The following is a 26,158-nucleotide window of genomic DNA, read 5'->3' as shown; positions in this document are numbered from 1 at the left end:
GACTGATACCCTATGTACACTCCATCTTCCATCTGATTTACTGAAGTTCTGTCTGGGCTTTTTTTTCTTCAAAACCGTGGTTGTGCCTGATGTTCGCCAAGAGGAACCCAAGTTCCATGAAAAGGTAAACACCTGGAAGCTGAGATCAGGAGTGTGTAAGAAACATAACTAATTTTATGACAGTGCTTTATAATGGGCCATGTAAATTTTCCCACTGTAATTGGTATATACATTGAACAGTTTTATTTTATGTCAGTGCACATTATTCGGCACAGCTGCTAGAGAGGCATTGCTGAACTGGTGTTTCTCTTCCATGACAAACACCTATTAAGCAGTCAGCATAAACTCTTCTTGTTACAGCCTCTGACATCACCCTCAGGGCAAGCGGACACAGAACAGCAATTGCTGAATTGCGTATGAAAATTATAGTTTTATTGTCTATACAAGTGAAGGTTTAACTCTGATTCCTGCTCGAGTCAGCTCTGTTACAAAGGAACGATTCTTTCAGGGAACAAACAAGCACAGTACACCATTGTAATCACAGGAACAGGCACTATTTATGTATTGGAAAGCCTTGTTCACAATAGTGCTAACACTCTAATGCCCCAGAAGCCACTATTTTAGCAGCTGTAGAGAAAAAAAGCATGACTAACAAGATGCCATACAGAGTCAGATACAGGTTTTTTTAGAACACAAATGGAATCGTCCCATTTGATACAACTCAGTTTAATATGCACGACTGATAAGTAGGGATCATGTATTTAATGTTTATATAAGCAGTTTCTCCACCGCAGCGTTCAAAGGCTTCCAGTGTCTCTTGAATCAGATCTCCAATATTTTCACGCTTCTGCTGGCTGTAGTCTATCCCATCGCCTGAGTTAACTGGTTAATAAAACAAAAAAATACCAAGGATTATGTTAAATTTGCTGTTACGTTTTGAAATAATGACATAGGAAATTGCAGTTGCTGGTCAGTCACTGTGCCTCTATTAGTAACTTTGCTCTGTGACACAAAACAGAGCTGAATTTGAAAACAGGATGGTTTTGGTATCTCTTTAAGGCTCTGCTCAGGCTCCGACTTCGTATGCCTTCAAAATTTGTTTATGTACACATTACTTCAGTATCTAAGCGAAAATCCTAATAAAAATAAAGAAAACACATTCTTTTAAAAGATACAGATGGACTCTCTCTTACATAGTTAATCTCTTAAGACCGTTACTTCTTTATTTCTAACATTGCTTATTTAGGACAAAATTCTACTGCCAGATGCATAAAAGCTTATCTACAAATGTGACTTAAGCTAGACCTGTTATGGATTGAAATCTTAAATATGTATTGTTTTGGGATTGTTCCATGTTAGACATCATATTCACATGCTTATGTTGTTTCTGATAGAGGGGACGTCATGTGGCCTAAAAGAGATATTTGGAGTATAACATGGCACTCATTCAATTTCTGCTCCCTGAAAAACCTGTAAAATTAAGTCAATGTCAAAAGGACAAATTACTGCAGCCCCCAGATGCAGTAACATTTACTGCTGCTTTCTCTAACGTGGACTAGCAAGGGTGACACACATTAATATACACACAGCATAATTCTTTAAAAAAATCAGTGTGAACAACTGTGACAACAAAAAATACAAGAATAAGAAATAACTTCACCTGCAATGATGCTGAGAGATTTAAAGGAGGAAAATATATCTCATTTTGTTTTAAAACAATATTCTGAAAACTATCTTAATATGGGTATATTCCGAGACATATATCAAAAATAATTTGGTAGGAGCATAATGTACTCAGGTCAGGTGCGGTGTAGTGGCCGGGTGGAGCGGCTGTCACACTGCTGTCGGGTAGTCCACACGCAGTCAGTGGCCTCACCTCGGGCAGTGGTGGCAATGTGCCCATGTCATACATTTAACATCTCAAATAACACTGCTTGCTTATTGACACTCGCAGCCGGACAGCAAGGGACACATTTGTCAAGACAGCGCAACCAACTTCTCGGGTAGTGCCTGCCTTTCCTATTAGAAACACGGTGCACACAAGGGCGAGGATAGATTTTGCTCCCACTGCTGCCTCCACATCCCCAGGCTGACGAGGTGTAGATGTACAACTGCACCCATCCTCACATCCGCTCCTGGATCTAAGGCCAAAGATCCGGATTTAAAGTTTGTGCCTTTGTTACCAGTAAAAACTGAAGAACCATGGTCATGAAGAAAGAGCTGATGAACACGGGTAAAAATCATCCTTTTGCTGAATTTTCCTGTAAAATATCTGATTGCACTCCAAGTTAATTATGTGTATATCAGTTTTTCAAACTCCTTACACACATTTGTGTCGCTTAGCTTTTTGTAAAATGTTTACACAAATACAGATGTGACATACAAGGACTGGGCTTCTGAGTGGAAAGGCAGTAATATTTTTGTGATGATTACTCTTAAGCACATGAATACTTTCCTATATATTAACTATTTATTTCACTGACATGAGAAGCCAGCGTTGTGACATCAAAATTTACTACAATGAATTTACTGTAATGTTAGAAATAACAGATTATGAGAGTGCATAGAAAACACCAAGAGCTATTAAATAAAAGGATTGGCTTATACAAAATACTAATGCAAAAAGAAAAGCACATCACAACTGAGTGCAATTTAGACTAAACATGGTTTGCTCTTGCAGAAAACAACTGAGGTCAACTGTGCCTCATCACCTGTGTTGCATGTGCACTGCCAGATGCCAATACTCCCCAGAACACCTGGAGGTATTTCTGATTTCACCAGTTTGAGCAAAGGAAACCCTCAACCTTGACCTAAGTCTTGGCAAATATGTAAAAGAATTACTGACTTTCCAACCATTTGTCTATTATCTGTAATTTTAAGCCTACACACATGCTCTGCTAATGAGCTTACACAGCTTTCATCGTTCTTCCAAAGAAGTAGTAAAAAAATCAGCTCTCTGGAAGTAATGGAGATACATTGCTAAGCAAGTTTGGAGGAGGCCAACAAGATGCCATGATAATGCTGGTAGCAGAGGTATTTTCCAGAATCCCATGTTACAGTCTTTATTATAGAGCACAGTCTGTACAATAAATGATGTCTTAGATGCTTGATTGAAAGGTGCCTAAGAGAATGAAGCAATGATAAAGGAAATAGTCTGCAAGGGAAGACTGAATGTGTGATGAGCAGACCATCATTACAATTTTTTTTTCCTACAGACCATCTGTGCTATGTGAAGGTTCGTATCCTCAAGGCAGCCATAATTCACATTAATGCCATGACACAAGTTACAACCAACAATACCAGAAAGGTTATGTCAGCATTGAGGTCACCTGGTAAGTACTGAAATAGCTATCCTATGCAGTTATAGGAATTAACAAATCTTTCAGACAAAAAAGTTAATCATTAACCCAACAGGACAACATCCACTAAACGGATGAGTCAGAATGATCTGCCCAATGCACCTAAGGGTAAATATCTAGTCATAATAATGATGATGATTAGTTGGAAAAAAATAGCTACTGAAGTATAGTGGTCTCGGCATGCCCTTCTCTGGTTTGACTCTATTTCCAAGTTAGTTTGCATGAGAAGCCAACTTTGTCAGCCACAAAAATGTTGCATATGTAAAGTGTGAACATGGATCTGATTCAAGCTCTTTATGAAGTTGTCCTTTGTGAGGGAGAATAAATCAACATGAAAATGCTAGGAAGCACATTTGTCATATCTTTGTCTCAAAGTGAAATGTCTGGCAAATTCAGCATGCATCAAGAACGCTCTTCAGAGCAAATGTTATTTCTGTGTTTAGAAGAAACGCATTGAAGAAATACTAACAGATCTAGAGGATTGCAATCAGGAAAAGCTCTCATTTTCCCTTCCTGGATCAAAAAGTTAGTTCCCAGTCTCCTAAATCATGCACCAAGGGTTTTATGGTCCTTAAAGTGAAGTGAAAGGCTTTACACCTGTCAAGACCTGCGCTAGCTGATGAAACCACCCAGCACACCAAGCCCAGGAGTGGCACTCCCTGCCCTGCCATCAGCGCTGCTGATGCCAGCTGCTGTAGCCGAGGAAACCCTGCTCAGACCCTCAGGGACTGAACTCAGTGTTTGGCAGCGAACAGAGAAGGATTTGAATTTTATTTTAAAACATGGTTTGTATTTGAGTCTAGACATGCTTCTATTCATGATTCAGGATATTAAAGAAATTCTAGTGCTGTTTGTATTCCATCTCATTTCATTCTAAAATTTCAGTAGGGTAATGCTACAAATGTAAAATTGTATTGCATTAAAGAAGGACAAGCAAGTTTCTCTCAATGCATTAAGAGCTTGATACGGCAGTTTTGAAGTCCTGGAGTGGACAAGAAAGGTAAACCAACCCTTAAAGCTCAGTCAGATCTACTCTTATCTCTGGACATTTGTTAGCATCTGAAAGTGTCTGAGACATTTTTTCAGTTTATTAGATTTCACTTCAAGGCAGGCCAGATCTCGAAAACAGGGGGTTTTAATCCCCTGAATATGTCGAAGTACCTTTATTCTTTACTTTTAAGTGCATATATACACACATATATATTTCAACTTGTTGTCTGGGAACAAGTGGGTCCTAGCAGAAATTTTTGAACTACTACTAGTTAACAACAAAGAGCTCTTGTATAATGTTTTTGGGGTCTTTTTGTACACAAATCAATAAAACTACTTGGAAAGATAGGCATCATTCCTCCCTTTCTGAATCTTGAGAAACAGAGATACTGGAAAGTAAAGTGACTTATCATAGAATCATAGAACAGTTTGGGTTGGAAGGGACCTCTAAGGGTCATCTAGTCCAACCCCCCTGCCGTGGGCAGGGACATCTTCAACTAGATCAGGTTGCTCAGAGCCCCGGCCAACCTGACCTTGAATGTTTCCAGGGATGGGGCATCCACCACCTCTCTGGGCAACCTGTGCCAGTGTTTTACCAAGTCATGGAAGGGATCAGTCAAAAATCACGCTTTTTGACTTTTTATTGTAGATTATGAAAGTACTATTTATGGTAAAATATAACTATGGTAAAAATCATTTTGAAGCTGCTCAGTTCATCCTAGTCAAACCAACAGGTATTTTCAGCAATTAAAATGATTACAGTAATCCAACATGCTAACCACTTAACTGAATAAGATTTTTACTTCAAAAAACCAACAGTGATGGGATTGTAAAGTGCAGATATATTTCTCAGTATGGAATTGTATTTCTACAGAAAAGCCTGTCACAGAACAATATACAGTTAAGCAGTACAAACTAGCATTAAAATATTCTGTGGAAAATTTCAGCACTTTTTTCCTTTTAGGAGTCAGCATCAGTACCAAGAAATAAATGGAAGCTGATTTCAGCTATAAATTGACATGCATCTATGTCAGGGTTCACATCGCAATAGTTCACTGCTCAGGTACAGTTCAGAGTTTAATTAGTTTTTCAAAGTCCTCTTGTTAGGATTAGTTTAATTGTCATAAAAAGATGTTGGCTTGCTGACCGGAGTGGAAAATGAAAGCCCCTGATGAGTCAGTGTGGTGGGAGGGAGGAGGGCTCCTTTGCACCGCTCCTCTCACTGTGACTCAGAACTGTGCTTTGAAATGGTCAGCTCCAGGAAGGATGAGGTAGTTCGGTTTCCCTCTTCATTTAATTGAAAGTCTCTGAAAAGTCACAGGGTAAGACTCTAAAACCCTCCTGTCTGCTAAGAAACAGAGGGACATTGCCAGTTCATTTCACTCAGGTGAAGGAAGAGCCACCTAGACAGAAAACCCCATGTTCCATTCCTGAAGGCTCAGACCAACGTGAACACCAGTTTTAAATGTTTCTTAGGACACGTCTAGATTGTGTGCACACAGAAGCACAAATTGGCCTCACGCAGGCTGGTCCCAAAGCTAGAGCGTTGGAAAGAAGAGTAATTTATGTTGGAAGGAACCTCTGGAGCCATCTGGTCCAAATGCCCTGCTCAAAGTCAGCTCCATTTTCAAAGTTAGGTCAGGTTGCTCAGGGTGAAATATCTGCAGTTGCTAAGCGCAGAGTAATCCCAGAACGAGAAATGGTGCAGAGATCCCCTTGAGCTGGCAGAGCGTTTCACCAGCCATTTCAAATGTGACGAAGGGAAGTGCTACTCCTTAAACATTAAAACGTATTTGGCGAAGGAGGAGTTGCTGAAGTTACAAACTTCATAGGGAGAATTATTACCTGTTTTGATACAAAACAAACCTAAACTTTTGGCATAGTAACAGATTCTAACCTGCGTGTATAACATTGCTTTTGGAAGCTTAATCATACACCGAAGAAAGAGGCACAGATTTGGCTGAAAAATTAATAAAATTTCATCTACCCTGACTTGAAACTATGAAAACATAATTTTAAAAAAAAATTAACATGTATCTTTCAAAGAACTTTAAAACATTAAAGCTGAAAGTACTAATAGACCTTAAGGAGGCCAAATCCTTGAATATGCACAGACCTGTTTTTTGACACTATCAACACTTAGAGTTCCCTGTCTCTTGTTTTATTTGGCTCTTCCTTCTATTTTTCATCACTAGTGCTGAGTGTTTATCACTTTAAAATGCTACAGTACTGCAGAGATTGCAGAAGAATATTTCAATCCAAGAAGAAAGCATGTATGCTTGGAATTTAAAAAGAATACTAATATAGAGACATTTCTGTTCATCATAGGTCTTAGAAAAAAAACAATTTTATACTTTTGATGTAAATCAGCTAGGTATTATCTATCTAAATAAGAAGTTTCTAAATTTTCTTAATTCTCATTGAAGTCATTTTGCCTTAGCATAACATATCGATTCTTTCTACAGTTGTCTTCCATATGCAGCTAGCTTTTAGTTTTTTCATAAATTAGCATTTATTTTAAAATGTGAGTGCTGTTACTATAAATACTATTCAGAAAGTCAACAATTCAGTAAGTGGAGGAAGTGCTTTGATTGGAAAGGAAACATTTGACTGACTTACGATGTTTTACTAATGATGTAAGCCTACTAGAGATAGCTGTAACTATTTGTAAATTGCTGCAGTATAAAAAAACCCCGAAACCAACAAACCAAAAAACCCAACTGAAAATGAGCCAAGACAGCAGCTGTTATCACACTTTTCCATTTCCAGGAAATGTCAGCAACATCAGATGTAATCCTTTCTAAGCCCAGACTTTATTTTTTCTTTTTTTAAATAGAAGTATAAAAATGAAAAAGAAATCACAGATTTTGTAACAAATTATATTAGCAAACATATTTGACCAATGAGGTAAAAAGTAAGAGAATATTATTGTGGTTTTTTTTCTCTATAAGTACTTAAACTTTTCCAATGAATTTAGACTTTGAAGTTTGCCTATGTTTGTGCTGCTGATAAATATCAAACAAAGTAGTATTAATCTTAGATAAACAGCATGCTCAACAGGGGAACAGAAACTGGAGGCTGAGATCTCTGTGGCCTTGGTACACTGTTAACTGTTGCAAAATAATACATTAGGTCACAAATCATGCTTAAAGTGCAACAAGAGTTGCACCGCTTATGTGAATCTGATGTTCTTCTAGTTGTTTTGGATGTATATAAGCTAGTACAAAGTAAATACTGGTTTTTAGTTGGAAATCATGTTTGTGTGTGCAAAATTTGCATAGCTTTGCTGGACTGATGTGAAATACATTTGTTCATCACATTAATTTCTCATCCAAATATAGCATAATTAATGCAAAAGGAATTAAAACCATGGAAAAACAAATCTTTGTGTGTGTGTGGAATGAACATCATTTATTTTTTAACGTAATTCGAAGTGACAAAGCTAAAAGTCCCAAAATGCTTTAAAGGTCACTGATTTCACTATGAAACGTAATCCTACAACAGCCAATTTTTAATACTGAGTTTATTCATACTTAAACTCAAGATGCTTGACAATCCATCCTCCTTCCCCCATTGGAAGATTTTTATTAATGTAACCAAAATGCTTTTGAAAGAAAGCCCTAGGTTTTTCTTTACAAGCAAAAAGCTCAGTAATTCGTTACTTTGTGTTAATAACTGTTGATGTGTTTGTACATCTGTCACGTACTAATGGAATTTGTTGTGTCTAAATTCACTGTTCAAAAACATTACCATTTAAGGACCCTATTTGGGATAGCTTGCCAGCAAAAATTTCATTGACAACTAAATGACTTCAAGGACTGCTTTCATAACTTTGTGACAGAAGGGTGAGCCCTTTATTGTCATTGGAATGCAACCATACAAAAAATACGTCAATATATTAAAAATTTCCCATCAAAACTATGGGAGCAAGTTGTTAGACATGCCTATAAGTTGCTGGATATGCCAGAAGTGGCCAGTTTTCTAGTTTTTCTGTTCCCTAATTAAGCGAAATAAGCAAGAACCCAAGTCAACTGAGGGTGTTTTAGCAGCGATTTGAGAAGGGACAGGGAGATGAAAGCTATGAATGACTGTGTGGATTTGCCAAGATTTCTTTCATTGCTGTGGGACAAGGACAGAATTTATGCAGTTTAAAGGACAGCTAGCACTGAAACTGGAATGTACTATTTTATCCTCAAGCCAGACAGAAAGGAACACCCTGCTCCCGCAGATATCTGTACTATAAGGGTCAGGATATCTCCTTCTGGTGTCTCTTTAAATCTTTGTAATATATATTATTTTAAGTAAATTGAGTAATCTGATTACTGTTTCTTTCTGAGTTTTTCCAGTTGGATCAATGCATATGGTAGATTAAAAAAAAAAATAAAAATTACCTTCCCAAGATACGAATTTACATTCTTTTTATGAAGAACAGGAAGGACATAAAAAGAAATACTTATCAAAAGCTAGTTAATAGCTATTCATTTTACATTAAGAAAAGCATACATTTGAATTTATAACAGTTTTTCAAGCAAACAGAAAAAAGCCAATTTTTATACAACTAAATTTTATTATAATGTGTAGTCTTTACTTACAAGAATGTAAAACAGACAAAAAAGAAAGAAAATTGTCCCCCCTAGGTGTGGTGTTTCTGCAGATTCACAGCTTTTGAATTGAAGCCTTTTGAAACCAATATAGGAACTGCACATACACCACATGCAGACTGATTTTTATTTTTTTTAAAAGCTTTAGGAATCTCTAACAAAACTGTCTCATTTATTTTTTTCAACATTTTCCCTGCATTAAGTGTGAAGAAAGATAAGTGAATAAGAACTATTTCATTAGTGACTCTAACTGGAAAACACTTACCCTTCTTCTTGTCTAAATTACATATGTACCTTTTGTTGCTTGACCTGTTATTCAAAAGGGTCTCAAATATGAAGAAAGCAAGAGGCCCAGCAGCATCCAGCCTAACGTGCTGAATGCCTGAGGTCTTCTCACATCAAAGTTAGTTTCATAAGGAAAGTTGTAATGCTTTGGGAATCATAGAATCATAGAATCATTTAGGCTGGAAAAGACCTTTAAGATCATCGAGTCCAACCGTTAACCTAGCACTGCCAAGTCCATCACTAAACCATTCCCTAAGCACCACATCTACACATCTTTTAAATACCTCCAGGGATGGTGACTCAACCACTTCCCTGGGCAGCCTGTTCCAATGCTTGACAACCCTTGTGGTGAAGAATATTTTCCTAAGATCCAATCTAAACCTCCCCTGCTGCAACTTGAGGCCATTTCCTCTCGTCCTATCGCTTGTTACTTGGGAGAAGAGACCAACACCCACCTCGCTACAACCTCCTTTCAGGTAGTTGTAGAGCACCATAAGGTCTCTCCTGAGCCTCCTCTTCTCCAGGCTAAACAACCCCAGTTCCCTCAGCCGATCCTCAGAAGACTTGTTCTCCAGACCCTTCACCAGCTTCGTTGCTCTTCTTTGGACATGCTCTAGCACCTCGACATCCTTCTTGTAGTGAGGGGCCCAAAACTGAACACAGTATTCGAGGTGCGGCCTCACCAGTGCCGAGTACAGGGGCACGATCACTTCCCTACTCCTGCTGGCCACACTATTTCTGATACAGGCCAGGATGCCATTGGCCTTCTTGGCCACCTGGGCACACTGCCGGCTCATGGTCAGCCGGCTGTTGACCAACACCCCCAGGTCCTTTTCCGCCAGGCAGCTTTCCAGCCACTCTTCCCCAAGCCTGTAGCGCTGCATGGGGTTGTTGTGACCCAGCACTTGGCCTTGTCGAACCTCATACAGCTGGCCTGGGCCCATCGATCCAGCCTGTCCAGGTCCCTCTGCAGAGCCTTCCTACCCTCAAGCAGATCCACACTGCCACCCAACTTGGTGTCGCCTGCAAACTTACTGAGGGTGCACTCGATCCCCTCATGCAGATCATCAATAAAGATATTAAACAGAACTGGCCCCAGTACTGAGCTGTGGGGAACACCACTTGTGACTGGCCGCCAACTGGATTTAACTCCATTAACCACCACTCTTTGGGCTCGGCCATCCAGCCATTTTTTTACCCAGCAAAGAGTGCACCCGTCCAAGCCATGAGCAGCCAGTTTCTCCAGGAGAATGCTGTGGGAAACGCTGTCAAAGGCTTTGCCAAAGCCTAGGTAGACCACATCCACAGCCTTTCCCTCATCCACTAGGTGGGTCACCTTGTCATAGGAGATCAGGTTGGTCAAGCAGGACCTGCCTTTCATAAACCCATGCTGACTGGGCCTGATCACCAGGTTGTCCTGTACTTGCCGTGTGATGGCACTCAAGATGAACCGCTCCATAACCTTCCCCGGCACCGAGGTCAGACTGACAGGCCTTCCAGCCATTCTTGTAGGTGGGGGAAACAAAGTTACGTGAAAAAAAGCCAATATCTCAGGTTATAGAAACTTACTCTTCTTGTATATCACTTCAGTCTTCTGAAGTGATGCTTGAAGAGACTGTATGTTGATATGCCAAGAAGGCACTCCTGTATTCTGTGGCATACAGTTCAGTGAGGACATACTACCACTAGCATGGGACTACAGCTGAACAAAAGGAAAGTACAGCAGATGGCCATCCCAAACATTTAATCTTTGCATCTTTTTATGTAATTTTAAATTATTAAGTCATAAGCTAAAGGAAGAGCGATTTGAGGAATGGGGATATGAGAGCTCTCCAGTATAGCTTACAGAGTTCTTTGAATCTTGTTCTGACCTAAGCTAATTTTTAAAATGTTATTTTAAATATTGGCATTTAAATATCTTCCTTTAGAGAACCCTTTAGCACTTTTTACTGATACTAAATGAACTGAGGAACCATATATTTCTCTGAACGTGTATTTCTCCTGAGATAAATCAGTGAAAGGGAGGTTGGTTGGTGGCATGTTGTGAAACTGCATAACCCATCTCAATGGTTACTAAAAGTCAGCCACCTCAGGTACGACTGCTTATTTGCCTAGCTTGCCATCAAGACTGCAGGGACTCAGATAGTGGAGCATGCTGATACTGTGAGCTCCTGAATTGTGTGCTATTTTCATTTGTCTAAGAAGAACCACTCTGCTGAATTTGAAAAAAAGACCAGAAAGAAACTGAACTGCAATGGCAGTTAACAATAACTATGCTATTGATAACATCAGTGGGTATGTACAAAGACAGAAGATATTTACACATGTTTTTCCAGTAACCTGACCCAGTACTTAGACCACCCACTGAGATTTAGCAGACTGAGACACTCTTGCAATACACAGCAAAACCTTTTGTTTCACCACTTATGCAACTTTTATAAGCTTACTTCCTTTACTATCCAATATAAAATCATTATTTACTATGCCACCATAGGTATCATAGACTCTAGACCGTGTTTTTTAAAATGTACTCGTAACTTTTTCACAAAGGGATTGCAGTGTTAAATTGCTTGTTAAAACACAAGCATTTTAGTGATGCCTAAATACAGTTGTTCGTAACAAAGAAGTAATTGCACACAAGTGTGTATAAAAACAAGAGGATGGGAAATGGTTAGCAGTTTTTTTAAGATAAAACTATTGTTCATATATATTACAATATTTTAAGAGAAAATTATTTTTAATATATAAAAATATATATTTATTTTATTACACCTTATTAATTTTGTTCATTATTTTAAGAAAATGGTGTTGTTTCAGTAAAAATAGTTAATGCAGAATCTTTTTTCCCATTCCAGATAGTATTTTTCTGAAAAAATAAAAAGCAGTCATAGGTCCTAGCTATAGGAGAAAGAATTAAGAATATATTTTTCTGATTTACAGTGTCCATGATACAATTTTACTGTTGGTATGTATGAGTATAGGAAAAAAAATGCTGCTACTTCTTACATTGCTTACACCTGAAGAATTGCAATCATCCATAAGCACATAATCTCTTAAGGCCGTACTTGTTTTTACACATTCACTGAAAAAGACCTTTAAACTTATCTATTCTGGGACTATGCGTAGAAGTAAAAATGGCTTTTCTGTGTATCCTGGCAAACAGGATACATGACATGCTCAGCAGGGTAAATTGGACCCCGGTTAGCACTAGTAATACCTTTATGATATCTGTACAGGTGCCATCATGTAGAAAACATCCAACTGCTAACAATGCAGCACTTCTAGTTCACTTTGTAATCCTTTTCTTAACACCCTTTCATTCCATTACAAAAGCAGTGAACCTGAACAGTAAAGCTTGAAAAAGAATCTGTGCTTCTCAGGTGAATTTGTATTTGCTTGTCCTAAACTGCTGCAAATATCATGTATCTATAGGCTGATGGCAGTGTACTAGTTACAGTAAGTTCATCTCCCTTGCAGTGGTCATTTGAGTGTTTGCTATCCCAACATGTTGCTGTGCCAGCGCCTTAAGGCACAGGATTAGAAATTTTGTAATTTGTTCTCCAGCCAATCCTGGCAAATATGACCACTTACGTTCTCCAACATGTAGCTAAAGCATGCTACATTTTGTAATTGCAATCTTAATTTTTCATTCATCATTCACTCATCTTACAGCCCTTCCAGCCCTGGTGCCTGACAAGCCTACAACAGTTCTGCTTCAGAAAGAAAACAGCTCATACACACACAGGCATGTCAGGACAGGGAGGAAAAGGCAAGAGAAGAAGTGATATGGCTGAATGCTCTTGGTCAACTCAGGCTAGCCTAGAGGTTTATAACTAACAGCCAAGAAAACAGTTAAATAGCACAGCAGAGCACAATGTGTTTGAATATTTGTAAGTCTGCATTTTCATGTATTATAATGAAGAATAAAAGTAGAAAGCTGTCAAGAAAATTCTTCCCTGGCAACTTAAATATGCTTTCTCACACTTGGATGATCTGAGAGTACGTGCACACATTATAACTAGCTTTACATTAATAACAATGAAATGGCCATTCCTATGAAGGAAAGTCATGAGGGGTTTTTTTAGATAAATTTGGGATACATTGAAAAGATAACCTGGAAGACAGCATGACTACTGTCTAAGTAGGACATATTTCAAGAGCACTTTTTGCCATGCAGTTTTTCTTGAATGCTTATTGCTCAGTGGATAGGGTCAGCCTCCAGAGGAAAGGGAGAAGTAACACCTCACAAAATTCCTTTATCATCGCCTCTCTCCAGCAGGCCACAGATGGCTGTTTCACCTCCTATGTTGTTTAATGCTAATGGCTGCAGTGAGTTTACAGGTCTCTGATCCAACTCTGCAGCTGCAGTGCTGAATTGGTACCTGTAGAAGCACTACCTCGAGAGTAACAGAAAACTCTGCTTCAGAAAAATATCACTGAGCATTTTTGTACAACAGCAGCTAGTGCAGAATGGTGACTTTTGAAGGAAACTATGGGATGTTATTTTAAGGGAAAAGAATAACATATACTAGTCTCCATAAATTTATGTGAGCAAAATTCTTGGTGAGTCACCAAGAAATTTTGTCACTGAATGGTGATATCTGGACAGGTCTTCCTGAATTACTTGTCCTAGCACAGCCAAAGTTTATTGGGTGCTTGACTGATAATAGACAATTCTTGTACCAGGGACAAGGATGTGGACATGGGAGGAGTAGAAGACAAAGAAAAACAAAGGCTGAAAGTGGAGGAAGGGAAGCCAAGGACATTTATTTGGCTAGTTAATTTTCTTAAGTATGCTCCATAAAGGTTCTAATTTATATGAGTGTATGCATTATGGATTAGCATAGTTATGCCATTTAAAGTATCCCACTGGATGCTGATTGACATGTTGTATCTGAGCCTGTTGAGTTTCCACTGTCATTTTGTAGCAAAACATGGTGAAAAGGTATATAGGCTTATCTGCACGTCTGTAGCTAGGACCTGATATCTTTGCTTTACAGTTCTGAGTAAGAATCTCACCTACTTACAAGTTTACTTTGGGAAATGATTAGAAGGGAATGTCCACCTTATTAACCTAAGTATAGGGCTCCTACAGGAATGTGTGCTATCAGCTTAAGTATTGACTTTTTAAGATGAAGGAGGTGAACTGAAGCTGTTACTCGTCCACGAGAGGTACCAACAGCCTCCCAGTGCTTGAGACCTCTCCTCTTCTTTTGTCTTCCTTCCTTTTAATTGTATGAATAAAAAATAGAGTCATCCGGAGATCTCTTGCTGGTTTGGTAATATCCTCATTTTAGAGAGGCATAAGCTTTCCTCTTTACTTAATATCAAAAAATGCTGAAAAGTCAATAAGTCATTTTAGACATGCTTGTTATCAGATCTAGTGCCTCAGCCATCTGCCTCAACAGCTCCTGAAACTGCTGATAGTTGTCTGGCAGAGATTATAACCACTGTCACTGAATCCTCAGAAGTCATGGGAGAAGTCAGGCTAATACCAGTTTATTTACATATCCTTACTATTGTAATATATCCATATCTAGCAGCTCAGATTGGCTTAAACAGGGGTTATGGTTCTAGCTCTGTAGGGGAAATGGTATAGTAAGATAAGAACTTGATTTTATAGGAGAAGAACAATAATAGCACTCACAATTTTCAGTGAACAGACTGACTTAACTTCACACATCCATGAAAGACAACTGTGAAAACAGTAAGGCAGAATTAGAGACACAGGGCAGGAGACAACATCATGGTATAAATCTCTTACAGTCGGAACGCCAAGTTAGGAATTGCAACACTTAATATCTGTCATGTGGGCTCTGCAGGAGAATCGGTAGGGCTGCACTAGACTTACCTCACCACAGAAAGTAGGAGTTACTTTCCCAAGAACAGTGTCCAAGTGAGTGAAAGGCTGATCAGTGAGTCTCACAGAGGTAGCCAGCGGGGAACAGTGTCTAAAACCTTGCTTTTCTCTGAGACTCAAATGTTTGCATTCACCCTGGAGCTACAGCCCAGAAGTTTTCCTGAGGGTAGATATGTATTGCTATTCCTTCTGGGTGAGACTGAATGATTTCTTTAAAAGCAAGTTGTGCCACAAGACAGTAATGATACCCGTTTCTCATGGATGTGTGCTGGTTTTGTGCTACACCTCTTTACGATAATAATTCGTTTCCCGCAAGTTCTACCAGTTAAAAGATAGTATAAGCTAAGGCCTGTTCTGACACCTTGTATGTGTTGTATACCCTACCAACATTTCTCTCACCATGGGCATGAATTTGGATCTCTCCCCTCTAACCAGATGCTTATTTTTCCAGCAACTCTGCCCCTTTTCCAGTTGATTGAATTTGGACAATGAATTTAAAAGTTATGGGAGTTGGGGGGGGAGGGGAACTTACAGAACAGAATAACCTTGTGACCCATTAAGCCTTGTATTCTTAGGAAGACAGGCAAAAAAAGATGAGCAAGGGCAGCAGTGGCTCCCTTAGTTTTTACTGTTTGAAAACTTGGTGCTGAAGCACCCTCCCAGGAAGCAGGAAACAAGTCCAGCATCGTTCAGCCTATGTGGTTTCAAATCTACATCTTTCATGATCAGGGAGATTTCACCTAATTATCAAATTAGTTACTCATGGAGAAAGTCTCTTCTGACCTCTATGCTTATGATTTGGCAAGGAAGAAGCTGTAAGACAGAACTTTTGTTAGACTATGAACTTGTGCCAATGTTTTCAGAGAGACCCAAAGTTTAGCACCTGAATCCAATTTTCGGCAGCTACCTGAGTGGGCCCATCCTGAGCCCTTACCAGTTCCCAAATGAAGGCTGCAGTGAATCAGAACATCTGTACATGAGGCTAGATATTTAAAGGCCTAAATACAGATTTACATGAATACATCTACACTGCCAAGTTTTAAGTGTTTTGACTTGAACTAACTTCCTAACAGATGGTTATTCTGCATCTATCTTCACTTATTTATGGCTGTTTATGTTTTTACAGACGTAATAACTGATCTAAAAGTGACACAAGCTTATTCTTTGTCTTTTTATTTATTTATATTGCAATAACAGTTAAAGATATTATTGTACTGCACAATCTATAGAAATTACATAAAGATGCTCTTTCTGTGTTGTACTCACAAGAGGTCCTTCCAAATATTCAAGAAAAACTGCCATGACCATAAGGCAAAGTGAACAAACATAAATTAGATGTTAGCATCATCTGTAACATTGTAAGCTTAAGCAAGATATTACCAAAAAATAAAAAAAACCCAAAAAAATCTGAAAAAAATGAGGAGAAAACAAAGGGACATAAAGAAAATATTTAAGTACGTGTATCAGAAGCTTTAGAAAATGGAATTCAATAAAATTCATCCAAAATTTCTCAATAAGATAAATCTCATGCTACCTAAAATGCAGTCCTTGGTATCATAGGAAGATGCAGGTCTGATTCAGGAAACTGTCATGCAAGTGTGTAAGTGATTGCAAAATCAGGACTAAAGTGTGTTTATTTATATCAAAGCATTTCCTAACTGAAGAAGCAAGCAAGCAAGGCAAGCATGTACAAAGTATGAAGAAATGAAGGGCCTAATACTGCTGTCAGCTATATTCATGCCTCACCATGTAAATCAATGAGTTTCAGAAGACTAAATGAAAGAGGGAGTTAGCTTTTCTCTGCCCACTACAGTGATTAATTAGCTTATTTTCAATACAAAAAGTACTAGCTATGTTGTTATCGCATAACTTTTTTTCACAATACCAAAAGTACGGGAAAACAACAGCTATCCATTACCCCTTTAACAGGAAAAGGCACACGTGACCATGAAACACTGTGAGACTTTGGTAAGAAATGTCATGAGAAAGAAAATTTCTCAGCTTTGAAGTTGTATTTATTTATATGTAAGTTGTAATATCCAGGGAAAGCAAAGTTTGCTGTAATCATTTTCTTACACTACTGTGACATGCATTTTTAATGCACAGCTTTACAACTGTCTGAAGAAGATTCAGATCATTACAGTTGCCAACATTTATTATACACCTTTATGTGCAGTGTAACACCACTGTGTTTGTATCGAGAAACCAGATCTGGAAGGAAAGACAAGGAAATTTTCCCACTGAATGATAAATATGGTATATTTCCATAAGCTAAATAAATTTTTCAGGAAACACAAACTCAAGAAGTTATTGATGTAGAACAGTTTTTATCACATCAGCTGCAGAACTCCACTGGGGAAAACAGAAAGGAGAAGCCCTTAGGCCACATTTTGTGTGACCTAATTCTTTCAAGGGCATGTTTCTGCAAATTTTTAGGAAGTGACAACGCAAATGAACGACGTGTGATGTTGTTGATGCAAATGAACGACCGTGATGTTTTCATGGAATCTCTGCACAACCTCCAAACAGCAGACTTTGCACTAACACTACAGTACATAGTTTTGTTGTAGAGTTTAATTACTTTTGGATCTAAATGAGCAGAAAAACAATTATCACACACCCAGCAGAAGAAACGGTTATGCTTCTATAAATTTCTGGTAAACTGCTGCGATTGTCAATTTAAAGTTTCAGTCTATATGCTGCTGCCAGTTAATGATTAGTCTATTACATTTTGGTGAAATTGCACTCCAGTCAAGGGAAATGAAGTAAAAAGATGAGGGAAAAAAGAAACTAATATCGTTAAAGTCTAATTAGGGCAGCAGGGCCAGTGCTGGACTTAGCTGTGATGAGGTTGTCCTTCTATTAAATTCAACACACTGAATTCAGTGAGAGCAAGATCAAATGCTATGATTTGATTTTCATGGGTGAAGTGTTAATAGAAGTGTGGATTAACTTTTTCCTCATGTTGTGAAATTGTTTTTATATTAATGTAAAGCAGAATACAATCATTCTTCTCTCTGAGAGTGTATTTCTAAAATCTGCCCATTTACTTTCAGAAGGATTAGCCCATGCAGTTTATTTTGAAGGAAATCACGTTCCTTTAACAAAGAAAAAAATTCATTCTTTTGACTTCAGTATCATCAGCAATATCCACCAGAACTTCATTTTAACAGTTTCCTATGTCACACAACCATTTCTTACTTATATGGTTTTAATTCATGCTGGTTTGTTTCTAAAGGATTACTTGCAGCAACGGAATGTGCTTTCATTTAGCAGCTTAAGTTTTTCATTTAACAACTTAAGACCACATTTTAGCCATAGTTGATAAAACCATGATAATTAAAAAATAATGCTTTAAGAATGTAATTGGATTTTATCTCAAAAAAAAAAAAGGGTACCCTGATATGAAACTCTGTATTTCTCCCCTAGAACATCTAGATGCGATGATATTTCACCCCTCCTCCAGAAGTATTAATGGGCATTCACAACAGCTTTACTAGCCATATATTCTGAAACGCTTCTGGGTTCATGACGTATGAACCCATACTTGGCACAATAAGTGTTGATAATAAAACCTGTCTGAGTGCCCATAAATATATATTGTGGAGAAATATTATGTATGAAGCTCTTCATCCCTCCACCTACAATTATTTAATACAGAAAGATCCAAAACATATCTAATTTAGATAAGGAAAAAAAGCATTTTAAATGAAAAAGGTCAGATGCATGTAATACACATTTTTCACTTTAAACTGTGCACAAAGTTTATTTGTAGACCTTTGAAGTTGATGGGAAACTTGAGTGTTTATTCAGCTGGAACTTTAAGCATTTCATATATAACGCATATGTTCCCTGAAATAGTTTAAATTGACTACTACCAACAAATAGTGGGATGTTGTACGCACATCTCAAATATTCCATAAAACAGATTAAAAATGTAATATGGACACCAATTCCTTAATGCTTCATAGTGCCTATTCAGTAGTAAAAGACATCAATAGAATTTTGTATTTGATTTTCTAAGAGAACCAAAATCCCCCCATTCCTTAATTATTCCATGAATACAAGGAAAATCTAAGGAACACGTATAACATCTATATAATTTTTTTTCCTTTTAATTCTGCTGTTCTGAGGACTTTCTCAAAAATTCTTTTGATAAACATCCATAATATAAACACCTATATTGGCAGGAATATTTTCATTGGGGAATAACTGTAAGAGTCCATAATCTCTGATGTCAATAGAATCATAGAATCATAGAATCATAGAATATCTCAAGTTGGAAAGGACCCATAAGGATCATCGAGTCGAACTCCCCGCTCTTTGCAGAACTACCTAAAACTAAACCATATGACTAAGAACATCGTCCAGATGCTCCTTGAACTCTGAGAAGGTTGGTGCCATGACCAGTTCCCTGGGGAGCCTGTTCCAGTGACCGGCCACCCTCTCAGTTAAGAACCTTTTCCTAATGTCCTTCCTAATGAACTTAGAATCATAGAATCATAGAATCATTAAGGTTGGAAAAGACCTCTAAGATCATCGAGTCCAACCATCAACCCAACACCACCATGCCCACTAAACCATGTCCCTAAGCGCCTCATCTACACGTCTTTTAAATACCTCCAGGGATGGTGACTCAACCACTTCCCTGGGCAGCCTCTTACAATGTTTAACCACTCTTTCAGTGAAGAAGTTTTTCCTCACGTCCAATCTAAACCTCCCCTGGCGCAACTTGAGGCCATTTCCTCTCGTCCTATCGCTTGTTACTTGGGAGAAGAGACCGACACCCACCTCCCTACAACCTCCTTTCAGGTAGTTGTAGAGAGCGATGAGGTCTCCCCTCAGCCTCCTTTTCTCTAGGCTAAACAACCCCAGTTCCCTCAGCTGCTCCTCACAAGACTTGTTCTCCAGACCCTTCACCAGCCTTGTTGCCCTTCTCTGGACACGCTCTAACACCTCGACGTCCTTCTTGTAGTGAGGGGCCCAAAACTGAACACAGTATTCGAGGTGCGGCCTCACCAGGGCCGAGTACAGGGGCACGATCACTTCCCTACTCCTGCTGGCCACACTATTTCTGATACAGGCCAGGATGCCATTGGCCTTCTTGGCCGCCTGGGCACACTGCCGGCTCATGTTCAGCCGGCTGTCGACCAGCACCCCCAGGTCCTTTTCCGCCAGGCAGCTTTCCAGCCACTCTTCCCCAAACCTGTTCCCCAATAGTTCCATCATGCTGTTTATTTCTCTCTAATGTGTGTAACATTCTCAGCTTTCACCCTTCCCAGTGTCTCAGAGGAATCAGCTCTTAGGATAGAGCAGTTGTACAAATTCAGATTCCATTAAGACAGAAAAAGACATGAGAAGAAGAGAATATTCTGTTAAATTTTGCTAAAGCTATCATCTTCCAACCTATCACCTTATACTGAGGGATTCTCAAGCTAACTAGACCATCAAAGCAGTCCATTTGGATCACTTGGCATTCAGTCGTAGAATGACTTGATAGTTCAAAATTTTGAAAAAGGCCTTTTTCTACCTGAGAGTGACTATAAAGCTGTATCCTAGCCTGCTGTGTTATGATTAGGCCCTGGTTATTGAAAACTGCCTGAATGAATTACTGAAATTTATATTACTTCGATATAAGTACAACAAACTAATTATTGGTATCCTTTAAAATTGCCAGGCCAAAGATGTGGTCTCTAGCCTAAATGTGAAAGTCCTGTAAGAAATGTTTTTCCCACGTACTGCAGACTATATTTCTCTGTGAGGAAACTGTCATCCTCAGTTGCTCTCTTTTGTATTAATCATGAATCTACCAATCTGAAAAACAAAGCTCATGGGAGCAGAATATAGGCTAACTCAATAAACAGAACAAAAGATTTCAGATTCCCTGTCAGAGGATATTAGATTGACCACAATTCTCTCAGCTTTCAGAACAAAGCTGAAAACTCACTTCAAATTAGTATCCTCATAGTCACTATACAAAACAGATAAGAAGAAGAAAATAGGACATGGATCAAGGTGGAAGAGGTGAGGTTAAGAGTAAATGAGATTGCTGAGCTATTGTGAGTCTAATTAGTTTTTGGAAAATACTCAAATCCTATGATAGTAACATTAAAAAATCTTATTTATATGAGAAGGTGAGAAATACTTTACCCTGGAAAAGTATTTAATGTTGGGAAATGTTGGTTTAATAGAAAATAAGATAGGAGGGTTTTTTTTTTTTTCATTTACAGTTAAATAATCACATTAAGTAATAAATGTTTTGTGGCTGTTACCATAATCACAATTCATTGCTTAGTTGCAATGGTTTCTAAAAAGAAAAATGGTTTAAGTTAAGAATATGTGTTATTTAAAATGCATGTGTATAGTACTTTGTAATAAGATATGGATTATAACTGTGTAATTGACTGACATTCAATTAAAAAGCTTGAAATTAAGTAAAGATGGCTGTTGCATTTTAGTGCACTTCTCTTGGCAAATCAACAGACCGCTCTTGAACTGTATCATCAAGGGTGTAGAACTGTAAGTTGAAGAGCAGAGTCTGTAATCGACATGCTTATCGGTCCCTCAGAGCTGTTACTTGAGTGATAAACATTTTGTTTCCACCATTTGAACCAAGCAGAATCTTTGAAAATATTAGGACAAACTTCTAGATTATTTTTTCATAAAGTTAAACTACAACTAGCATAGGATAACTTGGAGTGAAAAGCATTTATATGAGTTGAAGATCTGGCCAATTCTATTTAATTACAAAAGAGGAAGAGTTTTTCCCAAAGATTAATTAGTTTATTATTTTCTGAAACAACAACAACAAAATCATGTTGCCATCTTAAAAGCACCTAGCAAAATATACTTGGAATGTTTGGAATTATAATATAGACCCTAAAGAATAATTTATAAAGTGGCATTAAAAGTCCAATATTCATTCAAGGTTTATTGACCTAGCAGGAAAGAAGTGTTATTTGAATCTTAAAATTGCTAGCACATAGTATTCAGTTTGGTTTCAGGAAGAAGAATAGGAGTAATAGACTGAAGGAAAAAATGAACTTTTTAGACCTCTAGATCATGACCTCAATGAGTAGTGTGGGACAGAGCCCACCATTTGATATTATGAGCTTTCAGTGCTGGAGATCGTTCCCTGGAGCTGTTTCTTTGATAATATTGCCATTAGACCTGATTCACCACAGCCCATGTGAACAAGGAAATGGCAAGACCGTGGTCTTTAGGGATGTCTATAAATAATAAAAAGATGAATCTGCTTTTGTTTAGGATGATGAAGTAAATTACTAAGGAAGAGGTGTTTCCTGGTCCTACTATCTAAGGTCAGATTCTCTTCATGAATATATGCATGTCTTCTATTGTAATTAATGGAGGTGCAAATCGGTCTACAAACAGAATCTAAGATAAGGCATCTACCATTTTAAACAACAATAACATTAGTATAATGTATGTAATGCTAAATACCTAGTAAATTGACCTTGGTGGAGTTTACAAATTTGTATCTAAATAAAAAATGTAGCTATTTGAATGTAAAATTACCATTTGTACTCCAGCTATACCTTGTATCATCCTTTTGCATAATTTTATCAGCATTTGTTAGTTATATATTATATATTAAAATACACCAATAATCTTTGTCTTATTTTTCAGACAAATATTTTCTTACAAGTAACAAACAAGAAAAATCATTCAAAATTATTCTATTGTACACAAAATGTTATCAACTACAGCACGTATTTTAAATGTTCCTGAAGAATTGGATGGTTGGGGTTTTTTAAGTTTGGTACCCATCATTGCTTCATGTTGAACAATTAAAATGGTTAAATACATTATCTCTCTATGAATGAGGAAATGAAAAGTACACTGTCAGCATGTTTGTTAGATGTAATTGAATTTAGCATGTATGCTAGAAATGAAATATCATTTCTTTTTCTAAATTTGTAGATAATAGGTTGCACGAAGTAGAGCCTAACTGCCACACAATGTTTGGATTTTGTACCATTACATCTCAATAACTTCTTCTACTTCTGATTTCATCATTATAGCATATCCTCCAACATTTTGAAAATGTTTTTCTGATTAATGCTATCTTTTTAACGTATTCTTTCATCACTTCCATATTCTGAATCCCATGATTGATTAGAATATGGATTTGAACAAATAAAATATACACCTTTTGTTGGCCCCAAGCAACTGACCAAATACAAACATAGAAAAGATGAAAAGCAAAACATAAACCCAGGTATAAAAGGCCCTGAGCCTCAGTGAGCACTGGCTGCCTACGTCACTTCTAAAATGGGCTCCAGTAAACCCCTGAATCCACCTGGGACTCCTTCTGATAAATACACTGAGTAGCATTCAAGTGCATCACTTATAAGTGGGACCCCATAATAATCTTTCTTTTCTCCTCTCTTTCAGATGTATAGTTAGTATAATTTGATATTTATGTCAGTGGTTATTTACTTTATGGCTTGCTGGCTATGGTGGCAAGTTCCCATTTATGTCTCAAATAGCACGTACATAAGGTTTTCAGTGAGCTACACTACCTTGGAAATACAGTTTGACATGTTTTTAAATGACAAACTAGTAATTAACGTATAAGAAAAGTGGGCATGACTACAGTACATGGTGTCAGTCATTTAGAAAATTTTTTGGCTTTACTATTTAGCAGCTGATCAGTTGGGCTATAGATCTTGATACATATATTAACTTTTACAGTCCTTAGTAATATTAATACTAGGCTTTTACCTATATATAATGTTTCTAGGATTGTTGGCAATAGCATAAAAATAAACAAGGTGCAGAAAAAAACCCCTTCAAACAAGAAGCCAAATAAGGCACAGGATCTTCTCTAAAATCAGTCAGCCCAAGACAAAAAGAATCTTTAAGTATTTTTCTCTTTCCACGCAAGCTCTGGAGGTTAATAAAACATATAAAATTGAGTCAGTAGCAAGATTGCTCAACTAACCCTGAATTTTTCCAACAGACATAAGATAAAGATCATCTAAGCTTATTCTGCAACCACAGTCACCCACATGATGAAATCAGTGGCCTGTACAAAAAGTTAAATCAGCTTCTGGATGAAGGGAGAGCATGTTTCAACAATGCTATACAATATTATCAGGTAACTTTTAGACTTAAATTGGTATGAAGACAAAGATAAGAGAAGAAATATAGGTAGCATGGTGAGTTGACACACTAACTGGCTTTTCACCCCAACAGATAAGAGTTGGAAGTCAAAGTCAGAGTATAAATGAAATGTGTTTTCTGGTGTCATTCTTGTCCATTTGTTCACCATACAAAATCACCATGTAATTTTTTCTGATTAATTGTGATTGGCAGCTGTATTCAAATAGTCTGGAACTGTACTAGAAGCTGTGTAAAATGAGAAAGCGACAACATCCATGTAGAAAGGTAAGGTTGCATGATACTTCTACATTTATCTCCTTTCCATGGTAAACAGCATTTTATTTTTCCAAGAACTGAAATCACACACGAAACAAGAAATGTAAGTAAAAAGGACGAACAGTCCCTCCTTCCCCACCACACCCCCCCAATAGCAGTAAAATGAAAGAGTAGAAAGGATTGGAAGGAAATGCTGTGTGACAGGTCTTCTGGAAGTTTTCAGGAAGCATGAAGATTATGTACATTTAAGAGGATAAAGGATCAGATTTCATTTAAACACAACTGATTTAAATTTCAGCTAATTAAGGCAATTATTATGATGTCAGTAGATAAATCTCTTCTGCTGCTGCTTGCAGTGGCCTTCTGCCACTACTAACTTCACTCTCAGTTTATTTCTTGCAGGAAACCAGTAAGCCCAGGTTTATGCAAATAAACTTAAGGATGTGGGCAGATAAGGAGCTACCTTTTTGATGGCTGATATTGCAGATTACAAATGCATTAGTTTCTGACAACACTGACTCAGTTTCCAGATTGAATCCTGTCCACAGGAAGAATTGTACAAGGCCCATATCCATTTGTAGTTTAGGAAAAAAATTTCACTGCCTGAGCCTTCTTCCCACAAAAAGGCTGAAGAAATGTAGAACTAGGTAGGTAAGATAAGCCATTAATTACCAGGGACAACATAAATTCCATGTTTCCCAGTGGGGAAAACTTGCAACTAGTTTATCTTTCCATTCCTGGTGTCTTCCTGTCTGCCACTTCATCCAGAAATAATGGAGAGAATTACATAGACTTTAGTCAGCCTAGCATCAGAAAGGCTCCTCTGTTGAATTTTCTATCCATTCCCAATTTGCTAATCCATCTGAAGCTTTATTTGAAGTCCTTTCTACTTTGCAAAATTACAGGCCATTTCTCATTCTAAAAAGGCTCACTTGCTCTCAGTATTGGGTAAATATCTAAAGGAAACCAAAATTTTGAACTTCTTAAATTTCACAGGCTACCAGTGCAAGTGCTGGTCATTCCTGTCCACAAACTTTTGCAGTCTTTAGTCAACAAAATGCAGCTAAGCAGTAAGTTTGATAGCAAATATTTTCATGAGACAACAGTTAAATCAATTAAATCTGAAACAATGCATAAATAAGATGCATCATTGTTATTTTCCCAGTGAAGACAATTGGAATGATGAGAGAGTGATTTTGTGCTAAATAAGAGATAACATACTCATGCCCACTTAAATCTTTGAATTCAAATTAAGGTCCAGGAGTCAAAACAGAAAACAATCAAAATACTTGGTTTTTAGACTGTAGGTCCCTACTTCAGGAAATCAGTTAACATGTTTAAATTCATCCTAGTTTAGGAAATATACTTGATTATATGCTTAGCTATAAGCCAATGCTTATGTTCATTATGCAATGTTTACTTCAAATGATTATAAGCATGTGCCTAAATTCATTACCAGAAGAAACAGTTTCCTCAAGTCGATGCTGGAACATCCACTGTCCAAACCTCAGAAATATGTTGCCAGATTGAAAATTAAATGTACAGGATTTTAATACTCCTCTTCATTCAGGATCATACTTGTGAATTTTTGCACACTTATTTTCTGTCATATACAAGTAAATATATTCATTCATGGTGGTCTGAAATGGTGAATGGAATGA

The 26,158-nt window shown here is 37.6% G+C and overlaps 1 protein-coding gene across 3 annotated transcripts in view; it reads right to left on the bottom strand.

The window, feature by feature from the left end:
- Positions 1–406: 406 nt before the first annotated feature.
- The window catches only part of PACRG (parkin coregulated), a 266,362-nt gene continuing 240,610 nt past the window's right edge, over positions 407–26,158 (bottom strand). For 2 of the 3 annotated variants that reach the window (XM_076333959.1, XM_076333961.1), the window contains exon 6: positions 407–882. In XM_076333959.1, the coding sequence (XP_076190074.1) occupies positions 722–882 (161 nt within the window). In that variant the 3' untranslated portion in view covers positions 407–721. Of the gene's footprint in view, positions 883–14,882; positions 14,932–26,158 lie in introns of all 3 variants that reach the window. The other variant, XM_076333960.1, reaches the window with a different exon arrangement.

This window comes from Aptenodytes patagonicus, chromosome 3 (genome assembly GCF_965638725.1).
Source record: "Aptenodytes patagonicus chromosome 3, bAptPat1.pri.cur, whole genome shotgun sequence".
Lineage (NCBI taxonomy): Eukaryota > Metazoa > Chordata > Aves > Sphenisciformes > Spheniscidae > Aptenodytes > Aptenodytes patagonicus.
Note: the sequence above shows the minus strand (reverse complement) of the source record. Positions and strands in the feature narration are given on the sequence as shown.